Source organism: Leopardus geoffroyi, chromosome D2 (assembly GCF_018350155.1).
Source record: "Leopardus geoffroyi isolate Oge1 chromosome D2, O.geoffroyi_Oge1_pat1.0, whole genome shotgun sequence".
Classification (NCBI taxonomy): domain Eukaryota; kingdom Metazoa; phylum Chordata; class Mammalia; order Carnivora; family Felidae; genus Leopardus; species Leopardus geoffroyi.
Window position 1 is genome coordinate 16,560,974 of NC_059334.1, and position 27,510 is coordinate 16,588,483.

Consider the following 27,510-nt stretch of genomic DNA (forward strand, 5'->3'; position numbering starts at 1 on the left):
AAAAGAATTAAAAAAAAAAACAAAAACAAAACAGACCAAGGCATGAATTTGGAATTTAACATGGCAAAGAAGATTCTTCTTATGGAACATGGAAACTAACTTGTGATCTCCCCCACTTTTAAAACATCTTAATCTATTTACTTTTTATAAAGAGGAGAAAAGGGCTAGGAGATGTTTATATGGCACCTGCTTCAATCCTCTTAGAGGATTCCAAGGGCTCCTTTGGGTGTGTTTTTTCTTTGTCAACTCATTCCACAAATGGGCTAGCCTTTTTCTCTGCTCTCACTAAATTCCCTTTATAATTAAGAATCCAGATGAACCATGGAGTCTGTAACGTAGAAATTCTTCTCCTTACCTACGCAGTTTATCCTCAAGGATTTCCATGTACTTCGCAGTATTCTCCTTCACACTCGTTTCTGCAAAACAAAAACCCGAAGTTGATGCAATTGTACGCAAAGATTGAACACAGCCCAAAAATGCTCGACTAAAAAAAGCCAAAAACCCAAAGGATCGCCGTCAGGCCGATAGCGATGATCACATCCTAGGTTTGGAAAACACTCGAATGCACTGAGGCGGCTGCCTGGAGCGAGGTGCTGGAAATGCTCTGAGGCCTTCAGCATCTCTGCCGGAGATGAAGCCAGGGGGCAAGGTCACCATGCCGCGCGTGGTATCTGGCAAGACAGCTCATTTGGTGTCTGGAATGGAAGCCGCTGTGTTCTGTGCGTTTTCCCCTTTCCCACCTGGTGGCCAAGAGCTTGGTTGCAGAGTATGAAAAAAAGACCAGAAAGAGGAACAAGTCCCGTCCTATGGACGAAGCAAAAAAACCTCACCAGTGGTAGCATGGGATTGCGGCCCCTTTAACTGAGGAACGCATGGAAACGTGATCCTGACAGTAGCTGACATCAGAGGCTTGGCTTCCAAAGCTGGGAGATCAGCGGGCTCCTCGAGAGAAACTCAGAGCCTCGTAATCACCAAATGTTGAAGGAACAGATGATTGTTATTCCTCCCGTGGATCAAAGAGGCACTTTACCAATAAAAAGAAACTTGGTACATTTTGGGGCAAGCCCTGATGGCCTGTTTCCTCCTCTGGGGAACGAACGTGCCTTCCTCTGAAGGTGACCGCTGATGGAGATGTGAATATGAAGTGCCCAGAAGAGCAGGTGGCAGCAGAGAAGCCCCCAACAGATGGCAGCTGTCATTGATGTTATTGCCATTTCTATCATCACTGTTATTATTGCTAAGGTGGACTTTATTATTTTTTTTTAATTTTTTTTAACGTTTTTATTTATTTTTGAGAGAGAGAGAGAGAGAGCATGAGCAGGGGAGGGGCAGACAGAGAGGGAGACACAGAATCCGAAGCAGGCTCCAGGCTCTGAGCTGTCACAACAGAGCCCGACGTGGGGCTCAAACTCACAGACTGTGAGATCGTGACCTGAGCTGAAGTCGGATGCTCAACCGACTGAGCCACCCAGGCACCCCATTATTATTTTCATTTCACCCTTTATTCTCAAAGGTAATTCATGCATGACACTCTAAAGTTGGGGGATGTGGAAAGCAGAAGTCCTATTGCCTGAGCCTCTGCCTCGAGGGCTCTCGGGATCTTATTTTTGCCAACATGTATGTGCAAGGGTGAGGGACAGAGGGTATATTTGGAACTGGAAAACATACCTTGAAATTCCTCAAAAAGAAACCAAATATTTATACAGAAACTAAAACAAAAGTTCTGGTTCATCAGTTCATAACAGATAAAAACAGAAATGTACGCAACGAAAGCAACTATTTAAGTTGGCGTCCTGTCGTGTTGATTTATGTCGGTCTCATTTACAAGTTAAGCTGTGTTGAGTTTTTTCTCCAAATAAATTGGCTAAATATTTATTTTCAGCACCTACTATGTGGCAGACACTACGCTAGCATGGGGAATAAGTTGTGGTGATATGGCTCCAGGTAGCTGAGATCTGCTCACTGGTTCTTCTGGAACAAGAACTGCAAAAACTCAGAATGTCCCAACCAGACATGCTCTGTTTCACATTCTATGCTTATTTTGTGCCATGCGCTGTTCTAAGCCCAGGGGGTAAACTAGTGAACAGAAGCGATAAAGATTCCTGCTTATGTAATGCTTAATTCTGGTAGGGGCAGGTAATAATTAACATAAAAGTTCCATAGAAGACTTAGAAAGCGGTAAGTACTACGAAGCAAGAGAAGGGGATCAGAACGGGGCAGCAGAGTGGTCAGGCACCACTGGGAAGGTGACATTTGAGTTAAAGCATGAAGAGGGCGGAGAGGAGCACATAAGCAGCCATACTGGGAGGAGCACAGTAAACGGAAGGAACAGCCAGTCTAAAGATTCTAGGGCAGGAACGTACGTGAGTCCTCCAGCAAAATCTGGAGATGTTCTCTGGGAGAAAGAGTAAGGCAGAGAAATAGGCCAACTCCAATCATGTAGGCCACTGTGGCAGATCACATTTCCAGCACATGGCCACAGTCATATTCCTGGTCCCACACACTAGTCCAGAACTTGGCCACTCCCCATCAAGCAGTGAAATCTGTCTCCCTCCTCTTGAATCTGAACAGGTTATGACATTACAACCAATGGAGAATGGCAGGAAGGATGCTCTTTAACTTCTGAGGCTAGGGTCCAGCTTTTGCCTGGCTCTTCCTACGGGGAACCAGCCAACCATGTTGTGAGGAAGCCCAAGCTACATGGGGAGGCCATTCACAGGTGTTCTGGCTGACAGCCCAGGTGAAGGTCTCAACTTACAGCCAGATATGTGAGTGAGCAAGCTTTCAGATAATTTGAGCCATAGAGTCTGAGGGACCCAGACATCAGGAAACAGAGACCAGCCATTTCTGCTGCTCTAGGTCTAAATGCCTGACTCTCAGAATTTGTACACACAATAAATGGCTCTGAGTGATTAGGTCTGTGGATGATTCGTTACATAGCAGTAGTTACTGGAAAGCTGTGTCAGGATTTTGCGTGCCCTGAATGAAATGGGAAAACACTGGAGAAGAAAGGCCACAAACTGGCTCATGGCTTCTCTGTTGAGAATAGACTCTAGGAAGACACGAGAGAAGCAGAGAGACACAGGGAGGTTAGAGCGATCATCCGGGACAAGGGGACGGGGCGGGACTGAGGCCATGGTGTCTCAGGAATTGGTGATAAGAGGCAGGTTTTAGATATATTTTAAGGACAGAGGCAGCAGGAGTGCCTGATACATTGAATTCAGGAGTGTGAAAAAGAGACCCATCGCGAACGACTACAAGGTTTTTGCCCTGAGCCACTGGAAGACAGAGTTGCCATGAAGCGAGGGAGAAAGAATGCAGGTGAAACCAGTTTGGGGAGATGAGCAAGAGTTCAATCTCAGACTGAAATTTGCTGAGAGTAGAACTTAAATGTTCTCACCAAAAAAAAAAAAAAAAAAAAAAAAAAAAAGTCAAATATGTGTGGATGTGTTAATGAACCAGATGGAGGTGGGGGAGGGCTTCTTTCACAACGCATACATGTATCAAATCATCACGTTGTATACTTTAAATATCTTACACAATTTTATTTGTCAATTACACCTCAATAAGCTGGAAGCGATAAAAGCAATTGAGAAGCTTAAAAAGAGTCCAATTTTGGATCTGATAAAGTTGAGCTTATGAGCCATCCGGTGGCGATGTCAAGTAGGAAGTTGGCTATGTGAGTCAAGAAAAGGTCTGGCGTGCCGATGGACATTTGCAAGGCACTGGTGTGTGAAGCGATGAGACTAGATGATGTCACTGACAGAGTGAGAGTAACTTAAGAAGCCCGCGGTGATCATATGTAACTACAATTACATGGTGATGCCACCTTTCCTCCAAAGGACAAAAATTCACAGCACCTCCCTTGAGGACAAGAAAGCCATATTCTTACGTTTAAAAGTAATCCGGGTATTTACCATATTCATGCTTCTGTTCAGAAATAACTATGGTAGTTAGGACCCACACAGGAACACCCAGGCAGTTTGATGAGCCTTTCCACTTGCCTGGAGGCCACCATCCGAAAAGGATGTTGCATTGAAATACTGGATCCTGACCCATCTCCCAGCCAGCCAGCCTCAAATGCCTTGCACACATTTTCACTAGGTTGACTGGTAACCTTCCAGAGAAGCCAGGACTGTAGACAGGGAGTTTAAGTTTTTAACTTCCTAAATAATATGCCCCAGATGCATTGAGAATAGAGCTCATCTTTTCTTCCCTTCTTTTTTCCCTTCCTTTTCTAACCGGGTCTTAGAGCAGAGACCAAAACGATGGTAGTGGTGTTGAGGCAAGCTTCCAGGAACCAAGGATGGCTGAAGGAGGCTGACCACTACAGGTCGGCAGGCCTCCTAATTGGGAAAATGCACAAATGCCTCCCCTCTGCTCCATTTGCTGAGGGGATCTGGTTTCCAGGTTCAGGCAATATTATCAGAATGGGATTCATATAATTAATTTCATGAAGCCAATTAAACAAAAACTGATTGATAATTAAATGCGGTAAATCTGTGAAAACATTTAGCGGAGTGCACGGTACAAACACAAATCAACGTTTCAGGAATTTAACCCGGGTCCTACTTCACGCCAGGCACTATTTAAATCTGAAAGAGACATGCCATCAAGGGACACCGAGAGAGCTGGGGGCCAGACTCTAACGTTGACTTCCCCCTGGAGAGCACAGCAACATTTTCCATAAATCTTCATGATAACTGATGATCCAAAAATGTCCCGATGAGTCTGATGAAAAAATATTACCGCGTTATCCAGCAATATCCTTTACGGTGTAAACAAGGAAGGTAAGAGAATGTTAAGTGGAAAACAAACCTAACGAGGTTTTCTGTGCATTATATTTTTTCTTTGCATAATAAAGGGACAGCAATATTTGTCACGATAGTAGTACAGGAAATGACTTGCTGTCAGATTGAGTGAAGCATTTGACTATAAAGAACTTCAACCCCACCACCTTCAATCAATAAAGACAGCATCATGAGATCAGCACAGTAGGACGTCAAATTTGAAAATGGAAGCCGAAGGCACCCCATCAGTTTAGCATTAATCACAAATTTTGTCTAACATTTGCCATTTTCTTGTAATTTTCAATTAACATAATAATTCTAGTAACACAAGGCTTGGCCTTGGTTTACAGAAAGAAGTCATCAGATTTCGAAGATCATTATTCAAGGATCAATGTAGACACCATCAGCTCCCATGAGTAAAATCCTCCAAAAGGAAGAAGTGAAAGGCAAAAGAGAAATTGCTGAATTCTGAGAAACTGTGAAATATCTAAAGTATTATTCTACTTGAGTGAATGAAGAATGTGTTTATTTGAGTAATTAAACCATGCACGGAGATGAAGTGGTAACATCAAGCTAACAAAGACCCAGGGAAGTCAATGGCACAGAAAAATGGACTTGCAGCTTGATTGTCTTGATACGTGGGATGGAACAGTATTGTCTAGGACCTTGAAAGATGGCAGAATCCATGACATGAAGTGCAAGTCAAGTTTTACACTGGAGGGCAAGATGGAAACACCAGCCATGAGTCCCTGCTGATACCAGAGTGATCTCGTCACATTGGAAACTCACTGTGCAGAAAACGCGATACCAAGGTAATGATATCAATGATATAATGATATCCTTGAGAACTTCTTGGGTGGCAGGTACTGTTCTAAACACCTTGTTCTAAATATTAAATAATGATGGTACCTACAAAGCAGCTCTATCGTTATCCTTATTTTATATAGGTAACAGAGGGGCAGTAGGACCAAAGTCACACAGCCAGTGAGGGAATGTCCCAGAGCCCATTGTTAGGGAGCCCATGACTTCTATTTTAAATAACACAAGGGCTCAGAAAATGCACATCGAATAAATGCATGCGAAATTTTAGCCACCAACAAAATGGAGCAGGTGTTCACAGACAGAGTAAATTAAGGACAGTACAAAGATGCTGTAAGAAGTCAGAGTTACAAAGAGCACAGGCAATTGCAGAAAACAGCCATCAACAAACGGAAACCTGATTGTATATAAACTGTATGGAAGAAGGCTGATAACAAATTTGCTTAAAATAAATTACCATTTTGTAATATAAATATATATTCATATATAGGTGGTTTCATAGTAGGTTGAGATGAGAAAAATGATTAACAGTTCTCTGTTATTATATTCATGTTGCTTCACTCCTAATAATAAGATCACAACTTCATGTGGTTTCACAAACAGATTTTTATGTGCATGTATAAGTTTGTTTATTTACAGGATTTTTCTGTTACCACGATGTGTGGTAGTCATTTAAACTGAATCTCAAGAGAGGGTTCCTGAGTTAAACAGGATACAATCCCGCCTGGGTCTTAGAGTGGTTATGGTCAATTCCCTAGGGTTGGAACCAAATAAATACACCATCACTAAATTAGCAATGGATTCACTTCTCATTGGCAGGTCATTATTCAGTGCTGTTGTTAATTTCTCTCTCTTTCTCTTTTCCTCTGATGTCCATAAGAGATTTGCAGGGAGAAGAAAAATGACCAGATATGGACCTGACAGAATTAATAAATGCTACCAGAGAGCAGACTTCTCTTTGGGGGTGTGCCTGACTCTCATTCTTATATCCGTCCAGAGTTTCTTAAACGTGCCCGGCTGTGCATTGGTCACTATGGCTGCAGAGTTGAATCTGACGCTGCCCTTTGCCTGAAGAACACCAGGTTCGGTGACATAAATGCATGATGACTAAAAGCAGGTTGTTCAGTTCAGTGGTGGAAACTTAAAGCAGCACTCATTCTGGGAGAATCACCAAAGAGATGCCGCCCCGCTTGAGGGGGTTAAAAAATGACTCCCTGCGGAAGTGAATGAAGTAGAGATCTTGAAGGATTTTCCATGCTGGCTGAAGCCAGGGGAGGCATGGATAATCCAAAACAGCAGTTGCACAGAAAATAAGATTTGTGTTTTGGAATATCAGGCATTTAAAGTCATATTATTTTACTTTCCCATTAATTTCCGAATCATTTTTTCCCTGAGCTTACATTAAGATTAGTCGATGGGGGGGGGGGGGCACCTGGGTGGTGCAGTGGTTGAGCGTCCGACTTCAGCCAGGTCACGATCTCGCGGTCCGTGAGTTCGAGCCCCACGTCAGGCTCTGGGCTGATGGCTCGGAACCTGGAGCCTGTTTCCGATTCTGTGTCTCCCTCTCTCTCTGCCCCTCCCCCGTTCATGCTCTGTCTCTCTCTGTCCCAAAAATAAATAAACGTTGAAAAAAAAAAAAAAAAGATTCGTCGATGGGGTACATGATCCCACGCCAAAGGAAGACAGGGTGTCTGCAGGACATGGGCCGGTCCAAGGGCGCAGGATCCGACCTTCCACTGCCAATGTCATAGCCACACCTGGAAGTGGATGCAGAGATGAACTCCTTCATCCAGACGTTCCCCTTGGGGGAATCTGAGTGAGAATGTTGTGTTATAATAACCTCACTGGCAGAGGCACCAAAGGTCAGGGGGTGGCAAAGCTTTTTCAGAGCTAGAGCATCATCATGGGACTCAGGTGCCCACAAAGAAAGTAAAACTAATTATTCTGAAGTTATGTTTATGCTGCCGCTTGCACTATTTAGCTCTGCCTGATGGCGTGTGGCTTTGGCTGCCCAGATGCCCCATGGCTGCCTCAGGGAGCCCCGACCCACTGCCCTTGAACTCAGAGCGCATCTCAGGGACTTGTCCATTTTGACACTCAAGTCTGTAAAAACCACCGCTGCGGATATGGGAAGAGATGGCGGGCAGGTGGGAAGAAAGGAGAAATGAGTAGCTAAGCTCCATGAGGTTTAAAAAACGTTTTAATATACAGTGACTGATTCTGCTACATAAAAGATAAAGCCCGAGTTCCAGGTTCACCTGCTGTGCTTGTCATGAGTTAATTGGGTATCATCTGATACAGTAATTCTCACTTTCCCAGTTCAGACCTGCTCCTGCATGCAATCTGCTGGTGCCCTAGAAGCACACAGCCTAATAAATCAGCACAATGCAATGGCAAGAAGGAAAACCAAGTAGGCGTGGTATGGGAAGCAGGTCAGGAAAAAAAGGTAACAGTTATCAGCTCCCAGCACCTCGCGCCACAGCCCCCATGCACATGTCCTCGCCAGCCAAATGTTTCTACCAAATGAAAAGACAATTCCATTCTCCCCAGCTCTCCCTGCAGACCGACCTTTGTGGGCTGTGATTTGTCTTTAGCTTTCTAGCACATGTAATTGAAAGAGTTCTGCCCTGAACATCCATTTGCAATATTTAAAAAAAAAAATTAAGTTTTATTTGTTTGAGAGCGAGAGAGAGAATGAGCAGGGGAGGGGCAGAGAGAGGGAGACAGAATCCCAAGCAGGCTCCAGGCTGTCAGCACAGAGCCTGACTTGGGGCTCAAACTCAAACCACGAGATCATAACCTGAGCCAAAATCAAGAATCGAACTCTTAAGCTACTGAGTCACCCGGGGGGCCCCTGTGATATTTTAAAAACTGCTTGAAATGTCTATTTATTTGCATTGCCTAGTAGTGTACATTTGAGAACATACACTCTTCTTTTTCCTTCTCCTCACTTCCCTCAAACATGCACACACGCATGCACGTACCACATGCACACATGATTTACTTCCCCTCTTTTTGACAGACAGAACAAGGAATAGAATGTGGGGCTTGGTTTTCAAAACGGAATACTATTTTCTTAATCTGTGTTTGAAGAAAAAGCCCAGGGGCGCGTGGGTGGCTCAGTCAGTGAAGCGTCCAACTTCAGCTCAGGTCATGATCTTGCGGTCCGTGAGTTCGAGCCCCGCGTTGGGCTCTGTGCTGACAGCTCAGAGCCTGGGGCCTGCTTCGGATTCTGTGTCTCCCCCTCTCTCTGCCCCTCCCCTGCTAATGCTCTGTCTCTGTCTCAAAAATAAATAAAAACATTAAAAAAAAAAAAGCCCAAATCCATATTTGATCTTCTTGAGCTAAGGAAAGTGAGTTCACACAAGGTGCTGGCATGATGGCCATGTGTGTGCATGATCTCATTTACAATAACTTTCTAAATAAATCCCTTTGGAGGATAGAGAGACTGAGGCTGAGGGAAGTTAATTCAAGGAGTAAATAAAAAATTCAGATCCAGTTCATTTGTTGGGTTTTTTTAATGTTTATTTTTGAGAGAGAGAGAGAGAGAGAACACGAGTTGGGGGGTGGGAAGGGCAGAGAGAGAAGGAGACACAGAAGCTGAAGCAGGCTCCAGGCTCTGAGCTGTCAGCACAGAGCCCGACGTGGGGCTCGAACCCACATACCATGAGATCATGACCTGAGCTGAAGACAGATGCTCAACTGAGTGAGCTACCCAGGCGCCCCAACCCACTTCAGTTTTATGACAAAGTCTATATGTTCTCAAATACATAATCCTACTGCCCAATTGTCATGAAACATAATTGACGAATCCCCCCCCACCCAAGGCATTCTACATTTCACAGAAGAATTTACTTTTCCCTCTAACACAGAGGCTACATAGTTACATACATAACTGTTAAATATTTGAACCTGGCATCTCTCTGTTTGAAACCCTAGGTGCTCTACCTTAGGTCTGACCTGGGTTATCGCCCTTGGAAGCGAGATCCTGGAATGTGGGCAGCAGAAGTCAGATTGTGCTCAAGGGCAAGGAATGGCAACCCTTTGAAGCCAATCTGACCCCCAGCTACATGGGTCTCCATATTGGCTGTGCCCCTGTCAGCTGTCTTGAGAAGTAACTAAGCAGCCACCCCACTTATGGCCCGCCCCTTGCACCCAGCATATCTTGGCAGGGAGGCGTGGGGATACAGAGGGAATGCTTTTAACACCAACTGCTCTGCTCCGCAGTCCCATAGCATATCAACCAACGTTCACCACCTCTAGCAGAGGGATTGCCCGGCACCCTTCCCTTCTGGGGTGCTCACCATCCTCAACTCGGCCCCTTGCCGGCATACCCACCATCTTAGCTGAGTCTGTCCCGGGTAGAAGACACATTCGTATGAACCAAGTGGCTCCTCGCTCCCGAGTTTTCAAACGTGCACTGGCTGAAGAGGACCTGCCCTCTCCATAGCCAAAGCTGAAACACGAGGGCTAGATGCTGCCTGCACAGTGAGTTTAGGCACAGTGAGAGGACAAAGCAGACACGGGCTAACAGGGAAGGGGGAAGGACAGAGTCCCGCAACTTCAGAGCCCCCGGGTCCAGCATCCGGATGCCCTCCCACCCCGTCTCCACGGTGGTGTCTTGACCCAATGCGCTGCTTTGTCTGACTCCTAGACTTACATCTTGGCTCTGTTTCCTCTGCCTGGAACACTCTCCTCAAATGTTTTCTGCCTTTCCGCCCACCGAAATGCTCTCTGGGCTACAAGATTCTGATTGCTTGCCCTGAACCCCCTCTTTCCCATGGTGCTCTTGCCTTTTGCAGGCGTCCAGACCTTTCAGACCTTCCTATAGCCATCAAGTTCATGTGGGACATGGCTGATCCTCATGGATTCTATCTTCTTTTTTTATTATATTTGAGAGAGTGAGCGAGACAGCAGGGGAGAGGGGCAGAGGGAGAGGGAGAGGGAGACACAGAATCCGAAGCAGGCTCCAGGCTCTGAGCTGTCGGCACAGAGCCTGACATGGGGCTTGAACTCACCAACTGTGAGATCATGACCTGAGCTGAAGTCGGACACTTAACCGACTGAGCCACCCAGGCGCCCCTAGTGAGAGAGAATCTTAAGCAGGTTCCACGCTCAGCGCAGAGCCTGATGCGGGGCTCAATCCCACGACCCTAGAATCATGACCTAAGCCGAAATCAAGCAGATGCTGAACTGACTGAGCCACCCGGACGCTTTAGGGTTTTCTTTTTTTGAACCCTTAGTGCCTAGCGCAGTCCTGAGCTCAGAGAAGGTGCCCAGTATGTCTTGCAACACCAGCACAGGCCGGGTGTTGTGCCAGCCGTTGGGGAAGCACAAGGAAGATGATGCCGTTTATGTCCTCAACCTGATAAGGAGACAGAAATCAGAACAGATTATCAGGACGCCAAGCACCTGAGGTCATCAAAGAACGACTCAGGCGAGAGTGCAGGAGAGAGACAAATGCAATCCAGGCTGAGGAGGAGAGAGTGGGCCGCACAGGCTCCCTGGAAAAGAGGACCTACGAGCTGAGAAAGAAATGAATCTACAGACACACTTCAGTTTCTATTACAAACAAAACAGAGCACATGGGGACGAGAGGGGCAGGTGCCAGAGGAATGAAATAAACAGAGAAGATGGCAAAACTCCCGTGTTTAAATACCAAGTCATCAGGCAAGCCGCAAGAGGTTCTTAAAGACAGAGAACAAACTGAGGGTTGCTGGAGAGGTGTTGGCAGGGAGGGATGGGTTAGATGGGGGATGGACATTAAGGAGAGCCCTTTATTGGGACGAGCACTGGGTGTTATATGCAAGTGATGAATCACTGGGTTCTATTCGTGAAATAAAAAAAAAAAAAAAAAAAAAAAAAGAAAATTTCTGGTGGAAAACCAGGAAGGTAATTTCAAGCATAGGATTTGATTGCACAGGTTGGCTTCACCGTGAGAGAAAATTAAGACATGCATATTTCCATGACTCCATGATATACAGTGGTTAATGGCATAGATTCTGGATTCAGACTGCCAAGGTGAACATTAGCTAAGCCACGTATTAGCTGTGTGTCCTTGGTCAAGACACTTAACCACTCTGTGCTTCAGATTTTCATCTTTCTTTTTTTTAATTAAAAAAAGTTTTTAATGTTTATTTATTTTTGAGAGAGAGAGAGAGAGAGAGAGAAAGAGAGGGCATGAGCAGGGAAGGGGCAGAGAAAGAGGGAGACACAGAATCCAAAGCAGACTCCAGGCTCCGAGCTGTCAGCCCAGAGCCCGACGCGGGGCTCAAACCCAGGAACCATGAGATCATGACCTGAGCTGAAGTCAGACACTTAACCGACTGAGCCACCCAGGCACCCCCAGGCTTTTGTCTTTTTGATGGGACCTTAACATGCCTATCTCATTGTGTTATTATAGAGATTAAGGTGATTCATACCTATAAAAACAATAAAATACAATAAACACCAAGACATCAACAACGCCTCCTGCAACACAGAGGCACCAACTCCCTGTCCTTCCTGTGCCTCGTCCGTCCTAGCTGGCGGGCGCCGGAACAGCACAAATCCGGATGAACCTGGGCTATGTGGGGACAACTACCTCCTGCAGGCTGTGAGGGCGGCCAAAAGTGAACTGGCTTTTTTGTCCACGTAAGGGCCAGCTAGCAGCCACCACTGCCCGGTGATCCCTCCCCCTGGGTGTGGTTCCGTTCAAGGCTCTGAATGGAGGCCATGCCTTTTACCAACCAGGAGACAGTACCCACCTCCAAGGCACGCTCAGCCCGGAGGATCCAGCTCGCAGCACCTCCAGCCTCTCCCCACCGTGCCCAGATGCCGAAAGGAGCAGGCAGGCTCAGGCGTCTCAATAAGACATCCCCAAGGAGATAAAATATCTGTGAATTTGGGGTGCTGGGGTGGCTCAGTCCATCACGCATCTGCCTCTTGATTTCTGCTCAGGGCATGAGGTGCGGTTTGTGAGTTGGAGCCCCCGCCCCAGGCTCTGCACTAACAGAGTGGAGCCTGCTTTGGATCCTCTGTCTCCCTCTCTCTCTGCCCGTCCCTCGCTCGTGCGCTCGCCCTCTCTCTCTCTTCCTCTCTCTCTCTCAAAGGTAAATAAATGTTTAAAAATGTTTCAAATATATCTGCGAATTAAAAATCTAAGTTCCTACCTACAGTTTTGTTGTTGACATATTGTCTCAAACCTTTTCCGTAACAAGGGGGGGAAAGGCCAGATGGGTCACACTGAGCCACCTGGTGAGATGGGAACATTTTCCATTTGGGGACAGTTTCACAAAAGTATGCGTTTAGCTGACTCTGAGGTTCCTTCCTCTTAGGGACAACCCTCCCCACACATACACGCACACGTGGTGCCCACGTCCAGACACTTCCCGTCACCCCCACGTGGCCCCGTGACCAGCCACGCAGGACCACGCATCTGCTGCTCATGGACCGAGTGTTCACAGAGGGCCAGATGCAAGCCCGTGTGCCTCTCCTTTCCTTCAACACCCAGCCCACGCACGGCGGCGAAGCCAGGCCGTTGAGAAAATTAACAGAGAGAAAACATGACAAACGCATGCCAGGTGGGACAGATCACACAGTATAAAATCTCCCAGGAAAGTACCTGAGTGAAGCTTCTTGTTTCTGCCCAAAGCCATTCATCTTCCGAAACTCTTCAGTCCAGGATTGCCCTACGACCTACGCAGGAGGGGCCTAGAGCCGAGAGACCCCATTCTGGGCCTCTCCACACAGCCCCTCCCCACAGGGCCAGGGGGCCACAACCCTTGCAGTTCCTATCTGTGCTCTTGGGACCCAGGACGCTGGAATTTCCCCACCCAAATGTCCCTGGGCCCACTTCTTAAACTCAGGCAAGCCTCTTCCCCAACTTAGTGTCCTCAGGGTATCCAGCACCGGTGGCCCAGGGATCCCTAAGCCCAAGGGGCCCTGGGAGGCTGGGAGGCTGGTGGTCAGCAGGGGAGGGTGTAAGGAGATTGGCTGCGAGAGGGGCTGCTAAGTGAGCTAGATGTTTATGGAGGAGTGCTCTTCAGCTCAGAGCCTGTGGGAGTTCAGAGAGGAGCAGGATTGCTGGGCTGCAGCACAGCCCTGACAAATGCCTCAGCCCAACCTATGGGGGCTCCGGAGCCAGGCAGTCCTCCAGAGTTGTTCCAGGCTGTAATGATGGACCAGGCCTTTATGCCCCTGCATTAACTGGGTGCTGGGTCCAGGCATGAACCTTGGCATCCCCAGCAATCCCCAAAGAGACTGAGAGCTGAGGGCTGTCTCCCCCCAGCACACTCAGCATCCAGAGGAAGCCCATCCCTCCTTACAGAAGGGGATGTGGTAGCACACTCAAGCCTCACCACAAAGGGGTGGACAGAGCTTGGACATGCAAGCTAGTGTGTCTTTAGTCTTGTGTGTGTGGTGCTTATGGTTGACGGATGACAGAGATGACAAAGAAAGGAGCCAGCCCTCAAGCGGGGGGCTGGGGGCCATGGCCAACCGTCCTGCGGTCAGCTTTCTGGCACAGAATCCAAGGGATCCAAGAATTCTAAATCCATACCTGGTCTCCAACCATTAAGAAGTTATATTTGCCAAGGGTACTAGTCATATTTTTATTTTCTTACTGTTCATGGCTACTTATTTAATTTATTAATTAATCTTTTAATGAAAGTCTAATTGATATGCAATGTTATAGAAGTTTCAGATATACAACACCGTGAGTCAATAATTCCATACGTTATGAGCTTTGCTGATCCTGGAAGGACCACCCGAGATAGTAAACACATCGCCTGAGACGAAGCCTTTCGTATGAAAACCAACCAATCCAGAGCCACTTCCTTCATCCAGCTCTCACTCAGGGCCACCATCCCCTGGCCCTTGTCACCCAGGGCCAGGTACCAGACAACTGAGGACAGCCCGATGCTCTGGAGTCCTGGAATGATTCGAACTAACTAGTCCTCAGCCTGTGTGCCCTGATGCACCTGTTCCTTGCCCCTCAAAATAAAGTCTCTTGCCCACATTTCCCCTCCGTCCTTCTGCCTCCTGACTGAGCCCCGTGCTTTCCCATGGGGCCCCCAGGGTGTGGTGTGTCCCTCCCCTGGGAACCTATGAGTTACAAACTCTCTTTTCAAGGACAGTCATCTCCTGACCTGGTGGCCTTACCGTACCTGAATAATAATAAAACTTATACTTCAAAGCCGCAACTTAGGACAATAGAACCTGCAATACTCGGCCATTTACCAGGCAGATTTAGAGCTCTGAACATTCAGATACACGGTATGTGTGCCTCGTGCTGTATCTTTGCCCCAGCCCCACATGTATTAGTGATGAGCCTGCTCTCACCAACATGTGCCGTTAATTCCGTAATGGACAAGGGAAAAGAAAAAGACAAGCCTTATCAGCAATGAACACGACATTTTGAAAGAGCTGAGTTTCAGCCCTATCAAAACAGCCGCCAGGGAACATAATCCTAGATCTTCCACAGCCCAGGCAGCGCCTCGTGGTAGGAGGCTCCCGGGCGGCACCTTGCCGGGAGAGGCATCAGGGAGGCAGGCAATACTGGGTGCTTATCAGGGGGGGTGGGGGGGGGCGAGGGTGCCCACCCTGGCTGCGCTTCGAAGGGGCAGAGGTTTGGCACATCCGGCCATTGTGTTTTCTATTTCCACTCAGCAGAGGGGGCCGGCTTGCAGAATTCTGTAGAAACTATTAGTCCTGTCTTCTCCAGGGCCGCTCCGCCAGGCCCCCAACAGGGAAGGAGCCTGAGATTCCCAACCTTCCTACGATGGCCCTTCTCGTGAGAGAGAGGCCACAAAACCTTGCTGAACACCCCGCGCTGGCTTCCCTTTGCCCTGGGAACCAAATCTAAAGCTCTCCACAAAACACGCAGGGGGGCTGCATGGTCCCTGACCCGGTCTCCCCATCCACCCCTCACATCCGGCACCCCCTGACCTGTCCTCGTTCTCTCCATACAGGCTCTCTACCCACCCTGTGCCTGGCACTCCCCTGCCGCCTGTGTAGAGGTGATTTTGCTATCCTTAAGCTTCAGCTTACATGTGGGAGAGCTCCTCCCCCACAGGCATTGGCTGCTTCCCACCCTGATTATCTTCTCTCTGATTCTTGATTGTTGCCTTCGTAGGCCTCACAAAATCCTGTCATTATTTTCTTTACGGGTTCATTTACCTGTTGTTGGTGTTGGCGGTGGGTTTTTTTTTCTGGTTTTATTTTTCTGTCCCTCCCGTTAGATTTCAACTCTCAGGAGAACGGCACCCCACAGTGGGCTCCCCTCGGCACTTGTTACATTGTCTATTAGCTCTATCACATCGCTCTGGCGATGCCGCTGAGTCTCACGACGGCTCCAGAAAGCAGAGAATGACACGTGGGGAAACAATGGGCACAGGCGGCGGGCATTTGGGCCTCCCTGGGGAAAGCGAGGGCCAGCTGTGGGCCACGCGTTAGGAGACAGGAGGGGTCACTGGTGCCTTACGGGCTCAACTTCGGCGCGAACATTCAGCACCACCAGTGGCATGGCGTCTCCACCACACGCCCAAGGGGTACAGAGAGCTTGGTAGAGGAATACGTGTGAGAGCGGAAGGTTCTGCGCCCACTCCTAATGTGAGGATGGGGATTCAGGACCGGGGATGAAGGGGGTGCCTGAGCCCACCTGTGCGCGTGGTGCCTAGGAGAGCAGGGTCTGGAAGTCAGGGGGTCTGTACGCACGGCCAATGCCGGCATCTTCATCGGCTCCTGCCCGCCGTCTGCAGTGGGCGTGGCTGAGACAGGGGAACGTATGGAAAGCAGGGGAAAGAATGTCGAGACTCCCCACTTGTGACCCACAGTGCAAGCTGGCACCTCATCACAATTGAGAACACAGTGCGGCCAAGGTTGAGGCTGAGTCTTAACTTCAGCGTTTGACTTTGGAAACTGTATTTGGGGCAATGCTAATGCGAAACCGTATTAAAACAAAGTGCAATAGAGAGCGAGGCAAACCATAAAAGACTCTTAAATACAGAGAACAAACTGAGGGTTGATGGGGAGCAGGGAAGAGGGGAAAATGGGTGATGGGCATTGAGAAGGGCACTTGTTGGGATGACACTGGGTGTTGTACGTAAGCGATGAATCACGGGAATCTACCCCTAAAACCAAGAGCACATTGTACACACCGTATGTTAGCCAACTTGACAATAAATTATATTTAGAAAAAACCGTGCAATAATAATAACATGGCGCATCTCTAACTGCTTACGGCAAGTGTCTTCCTCCCCTCTTCCCTCCCTCCACTCCTTCTTTCCTTCCCTCTTCCCTCCCTCCCTCCCTCCCTCCTTCCCTCTCCCCTTCCCTCCCTCCCTCTTACACACACCCTAAAGAGCACAAGATCCACGAGAATTTAAAAATAGCCTAACATGGATTTCAAGTAGAGTAAACTAAATGAGTCCAATTTTCTATGCCTTTCATTTTAAATTATGCGCTAAATGTCTAGAAGCATGGGATGTAAGTGAGGAGGATGGGACATTTAAAATCTAATTTTCAAAAATTGGGTCCTAAGGCAGAACAGTGAAAATGCATTTACACATATAATTGTGCCTGGAAATCAACACTGGCAGAACAGGTGCCCTTCTGGCCGGTGAGGTCGCCTGGCCTGGGCTCACCAAGCCCCAGGAAGCCAATTCACTGGGTTAGTGGGTATGTCCTGAGTCCCAGCTAGGTGCCAGCTGGTGCCTAGGTGCTGAAGTAGATCGTGAGCCCCAGCCCATGGCCTCCAGGACCTTGTGAACTAGCGAGGAACGGCAGGGGTAAGGAGGTCTTTACACACGGGGCTGGAAGGAAGGGGAGGAATATGTGGGGATGGGGGAGAGGAGAGAAGTCAAGACAGAATAGCTAGTGAGCACAGAGACAGGCACTTCCCGTGATGGAGGTGGGTGGAGGTCAGGAAGATGTCACAGAGGAGAACAACTAAGCTGAAATATGGCGAACTGGGCAGGTGGCAAGGAGGCACATCCCAGGGCGAGGAATCACTGCACAGTCTTGGAAGTAAAGGGAGAAAGGGCATATTTGGGAAACTGAACGTTCAGGCTGGCTGAAGGTTAGCGAGTGAGGAAGGAGGGAGCGGGTGAGAGGCGTGTGGCAATTTCCCTGCAGCTACACTGCAGAGTGGGTTCTAGGGGAAAGGAAGGCACGTAAGGGGAGCTCTTGAATATTGCGGCTATAATGCAGAATGACTGGACTCAGGATGCATTCGTGGGATGGACAAAGTGGGCTGATCTAAAAGACAGTAGGGAAATAAAATGAACAGGATTTGGCTTTCGGCTGAATTCATTCACTCGTTTGTTCACTCAACAACTACTACATGCTGGGCACTAGTCTAGAACCTAGAAATACAGCAGTGGGGATAAAATGTGTATTAAATAAGTGGATATTTGTACAACTGCGTAGAGAGATGCCTGATGTTTGGGAACTAGTGTGTTACTGCTTGTTAAATAGAATGAATAAAATAAATCAGACATGGAGCCTACATTCCAAGTGAGGGGAGGGAAAAGCAAAGAAGTGAGTTTGATACACCAGAGGCTGATGTGAAAAAAAGACAACGTGTGTAACAGGGGGAGAGCCACCACCTGAAACAGGGCGATCAAGGCGCCCCTCCTTGAGACGGTCACAGCTCAACAAAGACCCGATGGAGGTGAGACCACACAAGCAGTAAAGCAGGGAAGAATCTAGCCTACAGCCCGCTCTCTGGCTTGGCGAACACCAGAGACAGAAAAAGATTTGGGAGGAAAGAAAATTAGTTCACCTTCTAACAGGTAGAGTTGGACACGTCTTTAGGATATCCAAGTAGAGTTGCCCAACAGAAGGTGGTTGTGAGGGTAAGGAATTCTGCAAGGTGCAAAACGGGGATTCGCTGTCCTTTACGTGGTTAGTTGAAGCTGTGACAGTGTAGAAGAGCTTTCAGGGTGAATGTTTCCATTTGCTATGGCTGCTAAAGCAAGTTGCTACGACCTTAGCAGCTGAAGACAACACAAACGTACTACCTGACAGTTCTGTACGTAGAAAGTCTCTAGCTGGTGGTGGCTCAGCTGGTTCTCTGCTCAGAGCCTCACAGGATGAAATCAAGGTTATCAGTAGAAACCAGGTCTGTGGGACCTACACACACACACACACACACACACACACACACACCAACCACAGCCTGGACATCCCAGGACCGGCCAGCAGAGCTGCAAGGAGGGGACAAGGTTTCAATGTTGTCACACAGGCCGAGGGCCAGGACCTCATCAGTCACACAGACATGAGCCTGGGTCTGAAATAATCAGCCCGGCTTTCACCCCACGTGCACATTCTCTCTCCCGTAGAACAAAAGGAGAGCTCCATGCGTGGAGAAGGTAGAGAATGGAGCCCCTTCCCAGCAAATCCGTGGAGGCTGATCCCCCTGATATGTAGAAGCACTAAATGCTGACAGAAAATCTATTCTCCGATCCCCGTAGTTTCCTGGTATTTGTCTTAAGTATTTAAAATGCATTAGGCTTGACACTAAAATGGTTAATAAGTTAATGTCCTAGATATTTAGGAGGAGGTAGGTATAAAATTATTGGCTTAAAATGATCCCAGTGAAACCATTTCTTCTGACAAGATCATAAAATGCACTTTCCCAGTGAGTCATATATAACTGGCCCAAGTCTATAATAAAATGGGGATTCAGGTTTAATGGAAAGAAGGACCTGCTAGGCTGCAGATTAAAGGGTAATTTTCATCTCATGTTGCTGGGCAGTTGAGGGATTGCAGTATCTTTTTCCCGATACTTTTTCTGTCATCCGCCTCAGAGATAAGTGAGCAGTCTCTCCTTATCACAGGCCATGTCATAAATATGGGAGTTGAATGGTGACCCTTCTGACCACAATGAAAAAGGAAAAAATGGGAAGTCTAAGCCTTATTTTTGATTTTACAGATAACATTAGGAAGGCCCTGTTACCACCTCAGAATCCTATTAAGGTTTGAGCAGGGAGTTGGTTTTAAGGCATTGTTAAAATAGACTCATTTTGTTTATTTTATTTTATTTTTTTTAATGCTTATTTGAGAGAGAGGGAGGGAGCAGGGGAAGGGCAGAGAGAGAGGAGGAGAGAGAATCCCAAGAGAGAGAATCTGCACTGTCAGCTCAGAGCCTGACTCGGGGCTTGATCCCATGAACCTTGAGATCACCACCTGAGCCAAAATCAAGAGTCGGACGGCTAACCAACTGAGCCATCCCAGGAGCCCCTAGATTTTTTTTGTTTAAATACCAGAAGATAATGTGGGTGGAACCCCTGTTGGCTTGTTCTCAGCAACAGGTGTGGAGATCCAGAGACATGAAGGTGAGCGGCCTCGGTCCCTAGTACAGACACAGTTGCCGAATCTCTGGAGACTGGTGTTGTCCGCCTTTGTGTGAACCCAGACCTGTGGGTTTTCTGACCTCCACCACGTGCATTGTACAATTCTGTCTGCCATCTACCTTCTGCCAACAAAAAGAGGAGAAAACTCCTTGAAAATGAAGAATGGCAATGCTGTCACTCACTGCGGTCCATGCATGGCGGGAGGGGGTGGAGAGGGACCATATCGAACCCACGTGGTCTCATTTGGCCCCATGGTGCCTAGAAACGTGTTGCTGGATTCCTGGACAGAGCGACCAGCTCTCCCTTTGGTGGTAACCCCACCTCTACTCACTCTCAGCTGGGGAGGGACAAGAGCACGTAAGTGTCCGCCCCGGGCACTCAGAATTGGGTTGGGGCAGGGCTGGACTCCGGGAGAACACAGGCAAGGGTGAACGCGGCTAGTCTGCGTGGAGAAAGCAGAGCAGAGGGTGGCTGGGCTGGGAACCCGAGGTGACACTCATAAACTCCATACATGCGACTAGGGGTGTTCCATGTGACTGTTTACGCAATGAAAATACTGGAAAACCACACCTCATTATGTATTATATTATTACATTATTCCATTTAGTGTTGTGCATTGTACACTTACATACTCAAATTAGTGAAAAGACATATACGTATATATGTATATGTATATATGTATATGTATATATATATGTATATGTATATATATATATACATAACCTTGTATAGTGTATTTTATGCTCAATTTAAGAGATTTTCAAGGACAATTTTAAATATGCTTAATTGCGCCCTTAAACTTTACCTTTATAACCCAACCCCTGCATAAGGTAAAAGCCCCTCGACTTCCTCAACTGGCTGTCTCCGGCTGCCCAGTGAACACCAGGATTATACAGGGATGCAAGTTGTTTGAAAGGTGTTTTCATAACTTTCCTCATAAAAGGCTTTATGCTAACTATGTTCTCTGAAATCGGATATTGTTGAGCAATCCTATATTGCGTGTGAAGAACAATATGCACATTTGTGAGACATGCTCAACCTTCATCTAAACTTTCCTGCTTTAGAAAATTCAGGATCTGAATTTTGAGAACCACTTTAATAAAATTTAGTGCTTCCCCCTTCCTTTTGTGGATTTCTTTCCTTTGTGTTCATGAGGTTGTTAAAAAAAAAAAATCTGTGTTAGAAAAGAGGTGGGGGACCCACCCAGCATTGTTCCCAAGGGGCATGGCTTCCCCTGGTAGATGCCACTTGGATATTAAACACTCAGGATGAGCTAGTGTCCCCGGAGGGTTGGCTCATAGCTCTCCATAAAGTCCTGAGCACAGACAGGATCATCCTGCTGTATTAAGATGTCCTGAACTCTCTTGAACACAATCCTTCCTTGTCCCATTTTGGCAAGAGCTCCCTCTGAATGCGAGCACACGAGGGCTGTGTCATTTATCTCTCTGGCTCAGACCCAACCACAAGTTAATCCCTGCAGGCTGTTCAAACAAGAACAGGAGCCTCTGAGATAAACCCCTTCCTCCGGTTTCACCAAACCTCTCTCTGAATCAACTCCAGTGAAAGCTGCGCATCTCGGAGCAAGCTCGCCCTTCAAATTGGGCTGGGGGGCTGTGTACCCCCTTCATTGCCAGAAAGGAGATCACCTCCTCAGAAGCGGAGGTCAAACTTCAATTATGAAATGAAACAATTTCCCATCTGATCAAAATAAGGAACTACGCATTTTCTGTAATTTCATCATAATGATAGGTTTAGCTGCTATTCATCCAATTGGTCACAATGTAGGAAATGCACATCTTACAGCTACAGAGCAGCATACAGTAAAACCTTGGTTTGTGAGCATAAGTTGTTCCGGAAACATGCTGGTCATCCAAAGCACTGGTATATCAAAGCGAATTTCAAGAACCGTTGGCTCAGTTGTCATCACGTGACATTTGGCGACCCGTGCTACTCCTATTGCGAGACATCGCTGGTTTATCAAGTGAAAATGTATTAGAAATGTTTGCTCGTCTTGCAGAACGCTCGCAGAACAAGTTCCTCGCAACCCAAGCTTTTATTGTACATTTAAGAAAGAATTAACGCTAAAAAGATTTCAACTTGTAAGTTTAATATTTCTACTGGGATTTGTGTTACTTCAAAAAAAAAATCATTCCCTCTTTCTTTCCTTTATCTGTGCTATGTGGGGCCCATTAAAACTCAGCACAGACATGCTAAGGGTACCTGTGCCCAACTGCAAAGACAGGAAGAGCCTGTCTCCGAGGGCGTGGCCTGCAGGCAGGTGATGGATGTATATGCGTAATGCTGATTGGCTAGATTTCTACCATGTTTATAAAGTAGTTTGTTTTACTCTTTAAGCAGCCTCTTAGAGGCTGGGTCAAGGAGAGGCAGAGGACAGAGACAGAAATGATGTCCCTAGATCACAGAGCGTGCCTGATTGATGCTGGTGGCCCTCACGGCTACTGCTACACATCACTGCTCCTCCCCTCTCTCTCCTTCTCCTGTTTGCTTTCCTGCCTCTTTCCTCCAACTTTCCTTCCAGAGATATTACGGGATAAACCTCAGCCATGTTGAAGGTTGAAAGGGCAGGTTGACCTTGGCTTCCTGCCTCCTCATCCAGTGTCATTTCCAACCATGGAGTTTGTGGGGTCTGGGCAGCAGATCCTGTAGGGGGAATGAGGGGTGGCTCTTCCAAGGGGCGTATGTCCCACAGGCATATGTCTAGGTGACCCACATACACTCAGATTTGGAGAGGATGGGAGGCTGGGCCAAGGAGGCTGACCATTGAGGGAACGACTTGATTTTGTCCCAAAGTTTTGGGTTGTAAGTATATCCCTACTTAATTTACGACACAAAGTCTTCCCCACTGTCCTAGTCTGTTTGGGCTGCTGTAACAAAAATACAGTAGCTTGGGTGGTTCATGAACAACAGATATTTGTTTCTTATGGTTCTGGAGGCTGGGAAATCAAAGAATGAGGTACTTCCAAGTTCTGTGTCTGGTGAGAATTTGCTTCCTGTTCTTTTCACTGTGTCTTCACATGATGGAAGGGGCAAGAGAATAAAGTCACTAATACCAGTCATGAAGGCTCCACACTCATGACCTAATCCCCTCCCAATAAATACCATCACATTGAGCGTTAGGATTTAACATGTGAGATTGGGAGGAACACAAACATTCAGTCTATAGCACCCACCAATAATTTGCTTGATAAAGAATATTCAGTTTTAAAGGAAGCTGGGTTAAAATGAGATTAGAGAATTTTTTCTGGACATTCATGAATTACTGTATGAAAATCAGAGATGCCACAAAATGTCACAAACTTAGGTATAGGAAAGAATGTTTTGAGGAGATGTAGCTGGTGTGTCATAATCAAAAAGACCCAGAATTGTGTGAGAGGAGGCAATAAATGGTTGGATGATGTTTTGTGCAGGATCATCTTTAGGATCATAACTATAGCTATTTATTTGCTTTTGCTTGCAAAGCATGAACCCAAGCTCTTCTTATAATTGAAAGACAGTAGAATATGAGTGGTTAAGAGCAATCCCATGGATTCAGGCTAATCTGGGTTAGCTCTGCAACTTAGGAGCTCAGTCAACTTGCAAGCTAATTACTGTCTCTACACAGCATTTCCTTATCTGACAATTGGGATATTTCTTGTACTTCCCTCCTAAGGTGGCTGTTAGGAATGAAGGAAATAATGGGCACTCAATAATCGTTAACTTTTACCTTTTCCTGCTTTTGCTATCATCATCAGTTTCACCATCAACAGCGCGATGCTGGTGTTGGGGCGGCACAGGGACATGGCCTTCCATTTCACATATTATTACTTTTGACTTCTCTTCTTTTCCAGTTTTATTGAGATGTAACTGACATATATCACTTTATAAGTGAAAGGCGAACAGCATGATGGTTTGATTTATATATGTTGTGAAATGATGACCACAATAGGTTTACTTAACAACCATCATCTCCTATAGATACAATTTTCTTAAAAGAAAAAAAAATTCTCCAAGGGATGAGAACCCTTAAGATCTACTCTCTTCACAAGTTTCCTGTGTATCACACAGCAGTGTGAACCACTGTCATCATGGTGTATATGACAGCCCTGGTGTTTATTTATCTGATAAATGGAAGTCTGACCCCCCTTCCTCCAGTTTCTCCAGCCCTCATCTGGTAACCACAAACATCATCTCTTTTTCTATGAGTTTAAGGTTGTTTTTGTATTAGAGTCCACATACAAATGAGATTATACAGTATTTACCTTTCACTTATTTCACTTAGCATAATGCCCTCAAGGTTCATCCATGTTGTCATAAATGGTAGAACTTCCTCATTTTTTATGGCTGAATAATATTCCCATGTGTGAAATGAAATAGCTTCTTTATTCATCCATTGATAGACACTTAGGTTGTTTCCATTTCTTGGCTACTGTAAATAACGCTGCAGTGAAACATGGGGGTAGGGGGTGCAAATATCTTTTCAAGTTAGTGTTTTCAGTTCTATTGGATATATTCCCAGAAGTGGAATGAATGAATCATAAGGTACGTCTGTTTTTAATTTTTTGAGAAACCTCCATACTGTTTTCCACAGTGGCTGCACAAACTCACATTCCCACCAACAGTGCACGAGGGCTCCCTTTTCTCCACATCCACACTAACATTTGTGATCTCTTGTCTTTCTGATGTGGCCATTCTAACAAGGCATAAGGTGATATCTCATTGTAGTTTTAATGTGCATTTCCCTAATGACTAGTATTGTTGAGCATCTTTTCATGTAGCTGTTGGCCAGTCATATGTCTTTGGAAAAATGTCTACTTAGACCTTTGCCCACTTTCAAGTTGGATGGTTTTTTTTTTTTTTTTTTTTGCTATTGAATTTTATGACTTCTTCATATATTTTAGATATTAAAGCCTTATCACATATATGGTTTACAAATACTTTTTCCCCATTCTGTAGAGTGTCTTTTCACTTTGTTGATTTTTTTTCTGTGCAGAAGCCTTTTGGTTTGATGTAGTTCCATTTGCTTATTTTTAATTTTGTTGCTTGTGCTTTAAGCATGGTTTCCTAAAAATCATTACCAAGACCCATGTCAAGGAGATTTATTCCTACATTTTCTTCTAGAAGTTTCATGTTTTAGGTCTTACATTTAAGTCTTTAATTCATTTTGAGTTAATTTGGAGGAGGAGTATAAGACAGAGGTCAAGTTTCACTCTTTCCCCACAGAGTATTCTTGGCTGCCTTGTCACAGATTAGTTGAAATATAAGCTTGGTTTTATTTCCAGGTCCTCTAATCTGCTCCATTGTCTATTTATCTGTTTTTGTGCCTGTACCATACTGTTTTAATTACTGGAATTTTACAATGTAACTTGAAATCAGGTATTGTGATGTCTCCTGCTTTGGTCTTTCTTAGGATTTCTTTGGCTATTCAGGGTCTTTTGAGGTTCCACATAAATTTTAGGAATCTTTTTTCTACTTACATAGAAAAATGCCATTGGATGGTGATAGGATTGCATTGAATTTATAGGTGGCTTTTAGTAGTACTGACATTTTAACAATATTAATTCTTCAATCCATGAACACAGGGTATCTCTCCATTTATTTATGTCTTCTCTGATTTCTTTCATCAATGTTTCATAGTTCTCAGAGTAGAGATCTTTTACCCTTTGCTTACCTAAGTATTTTATTGTTTTGAAGCTATTGTAAATGAGATCAATTATTTATTTCTTTTTCAGAAAATTCATTACCAGTGTATAGAAATGCTATTGTTTTTTATATGTTAATTTTGTATTCTGCAACTTGCCTGAATTCACTGATTAGTTCCAACAGTTTTTTGGTTGAGCCTTTAAAATATTTTGTATATACAATCATGTCATCTGCAAATAGAGACAATTTTACTTCTTCCTTCCCAATTTTGATGCTTTTAATTTTTATCTTGCCTGAATGCTCTAGCTAGGACTTCAAGTACTATTTTCAACAGGAGTAGCGAGAATGGACACCCTTGTCTTATTCTTGATCTTACAGAAAAAGAGATTTCAATCTTTTTTTTTAATGTTTATTTATTTTTGAGAGAGAGAGAGAGCACAAGCAGGGGAGGGGCAGAGAAGGAGGAAGACAGAGGACCCAAAGTGGGTTCTGCATTGACAGCAGTGAGCCTGATGTAGAGCTTGAACGCACGAACTTCAAGGTCATGACCTGAGCCAAAGTTGGATGCTCAACCGACTGAGCCACCCGGGTGCCCCAAAGCTTTCAGTCTTTCACCATTGAGTATGATGTTGGCTATGGGCTTGTCATCTGTGGCCTTTGTTATGTTGAAATACATTTCTTCGGTGCCTAATTTGTTAAGAGTTTTTATGATGAATGGTTGTTAAATTTTGTTGATTGCTTTGTCTGTGCCTACTGAGATGATATGATTCTTTTATTCTATTAATATGATGGAACACATTAATTGATTTGCATATATTGAACTATCTTTGCATCCCAGAGATAAATCCCACTTGACTGTGGTGAATGAATCTTTTAATATGCTGCTGAATTTGGCTTGCTAGCATTTTGTTGAGAAGGCTTTTTCTAATATGAGTATAAATTGAGCTTAACTTATAAAGAAGCTTTACAACTTGATCGGTGCTCTCCAAGGTTGAGAATCAGAGGCATATTAGGATTTTTCACAAGTTGTGAGAATAACAGAAACTTTGAATTGTAGTGTATTAATACCAGATAAATGTTCAAAGTATCCAGTAGAGATAAATTATTATTCATTTTAGAATTATTTCATAGCCTCAGTCACCCACTGAGTTTAGAATACTGAACAGACATGAGACTGGCTCCTGGAGAGGCAGTGAGGCACAGTAGAAAGGAGAGAGCTGCTTGTTTCACAATTCCAAAAGCACTGTGCACATGAACTATAATGTGAATGGTGTCCCTGGACTTGGTGGTGCCATTGAAGCCAGAGAAAAAGCATAGTCTTTGAGGTTGGATAAACTGGGATTCAAGCCCAGCTCCAGATATGAACACAGGCATACTACTGAGCCTCAGATGCACTTCCTAATATGCACAGTGAGAAAAACTATTCCTATATGTTAGGTTACTGTAAGAATTAGGAATAATAACTTATGTAGGGCATAGTTCAACAGGTGCTCAATGCAGAAGGAGCTATCGATATTACCATAAAATTACTTCTATCATCCTCTTAGTCCTAATATTCAATGTGGGACAAACATTAGTCTTCATCTAGATCAGTCATTTCCAAGTATTTTTAAATAATGGTGTTTTCTGTAAGCATCTTTCCTCTTACCATTTAATCAGATGGTACTGCCTGAATGTGCAGCCCTAAGAGAAGACAAGAGGCTCAATGTCATTCGGTAGTTATTTTGCAAGGTTATACTCCCAGGTCAGGCTACCATTCTGCACCGCTCTGAGGGCACCATTCTCATGGAAAGCCAGGCCATGGCACTACCACTGATTTAATAGGTACTGTGCTTGCAATTTAAGACACTGCCACCAGGTGTCAGTGCTGAGCAATAACCACAGGGTACAAACAATCTAGATTCCCACAGCCAGGAGCAGTAATA

At 45.6% G+C, this 27,510-nt stretch overlaps 1 protein-coding gene across 4 annotated transcripts in view; it reads right to left on the minus strand.

Annotated features, from left to right (window-relative positions):
- DISC1 (DISC1 scaffold protein) overlaps positions 1-27,510 on the minus strand; it is a 357,158-nt gene that overhangs the window by 77,145 nt on the left and 252,503 nt on the right. For all 4 annotated transcript variants that reach the window (XM_045437359.1, XM_045437358.1, XM_045437357.1 and 1 more), the window contains one exon: positions 356-416. In XM_045437359.1, coding sequence (XP_045293315.1) covers positions 356-416 — 61 coding nt within the window. The remainder of the gene's footprint in view (positions 1-355; positions 417-27,510) is intronic.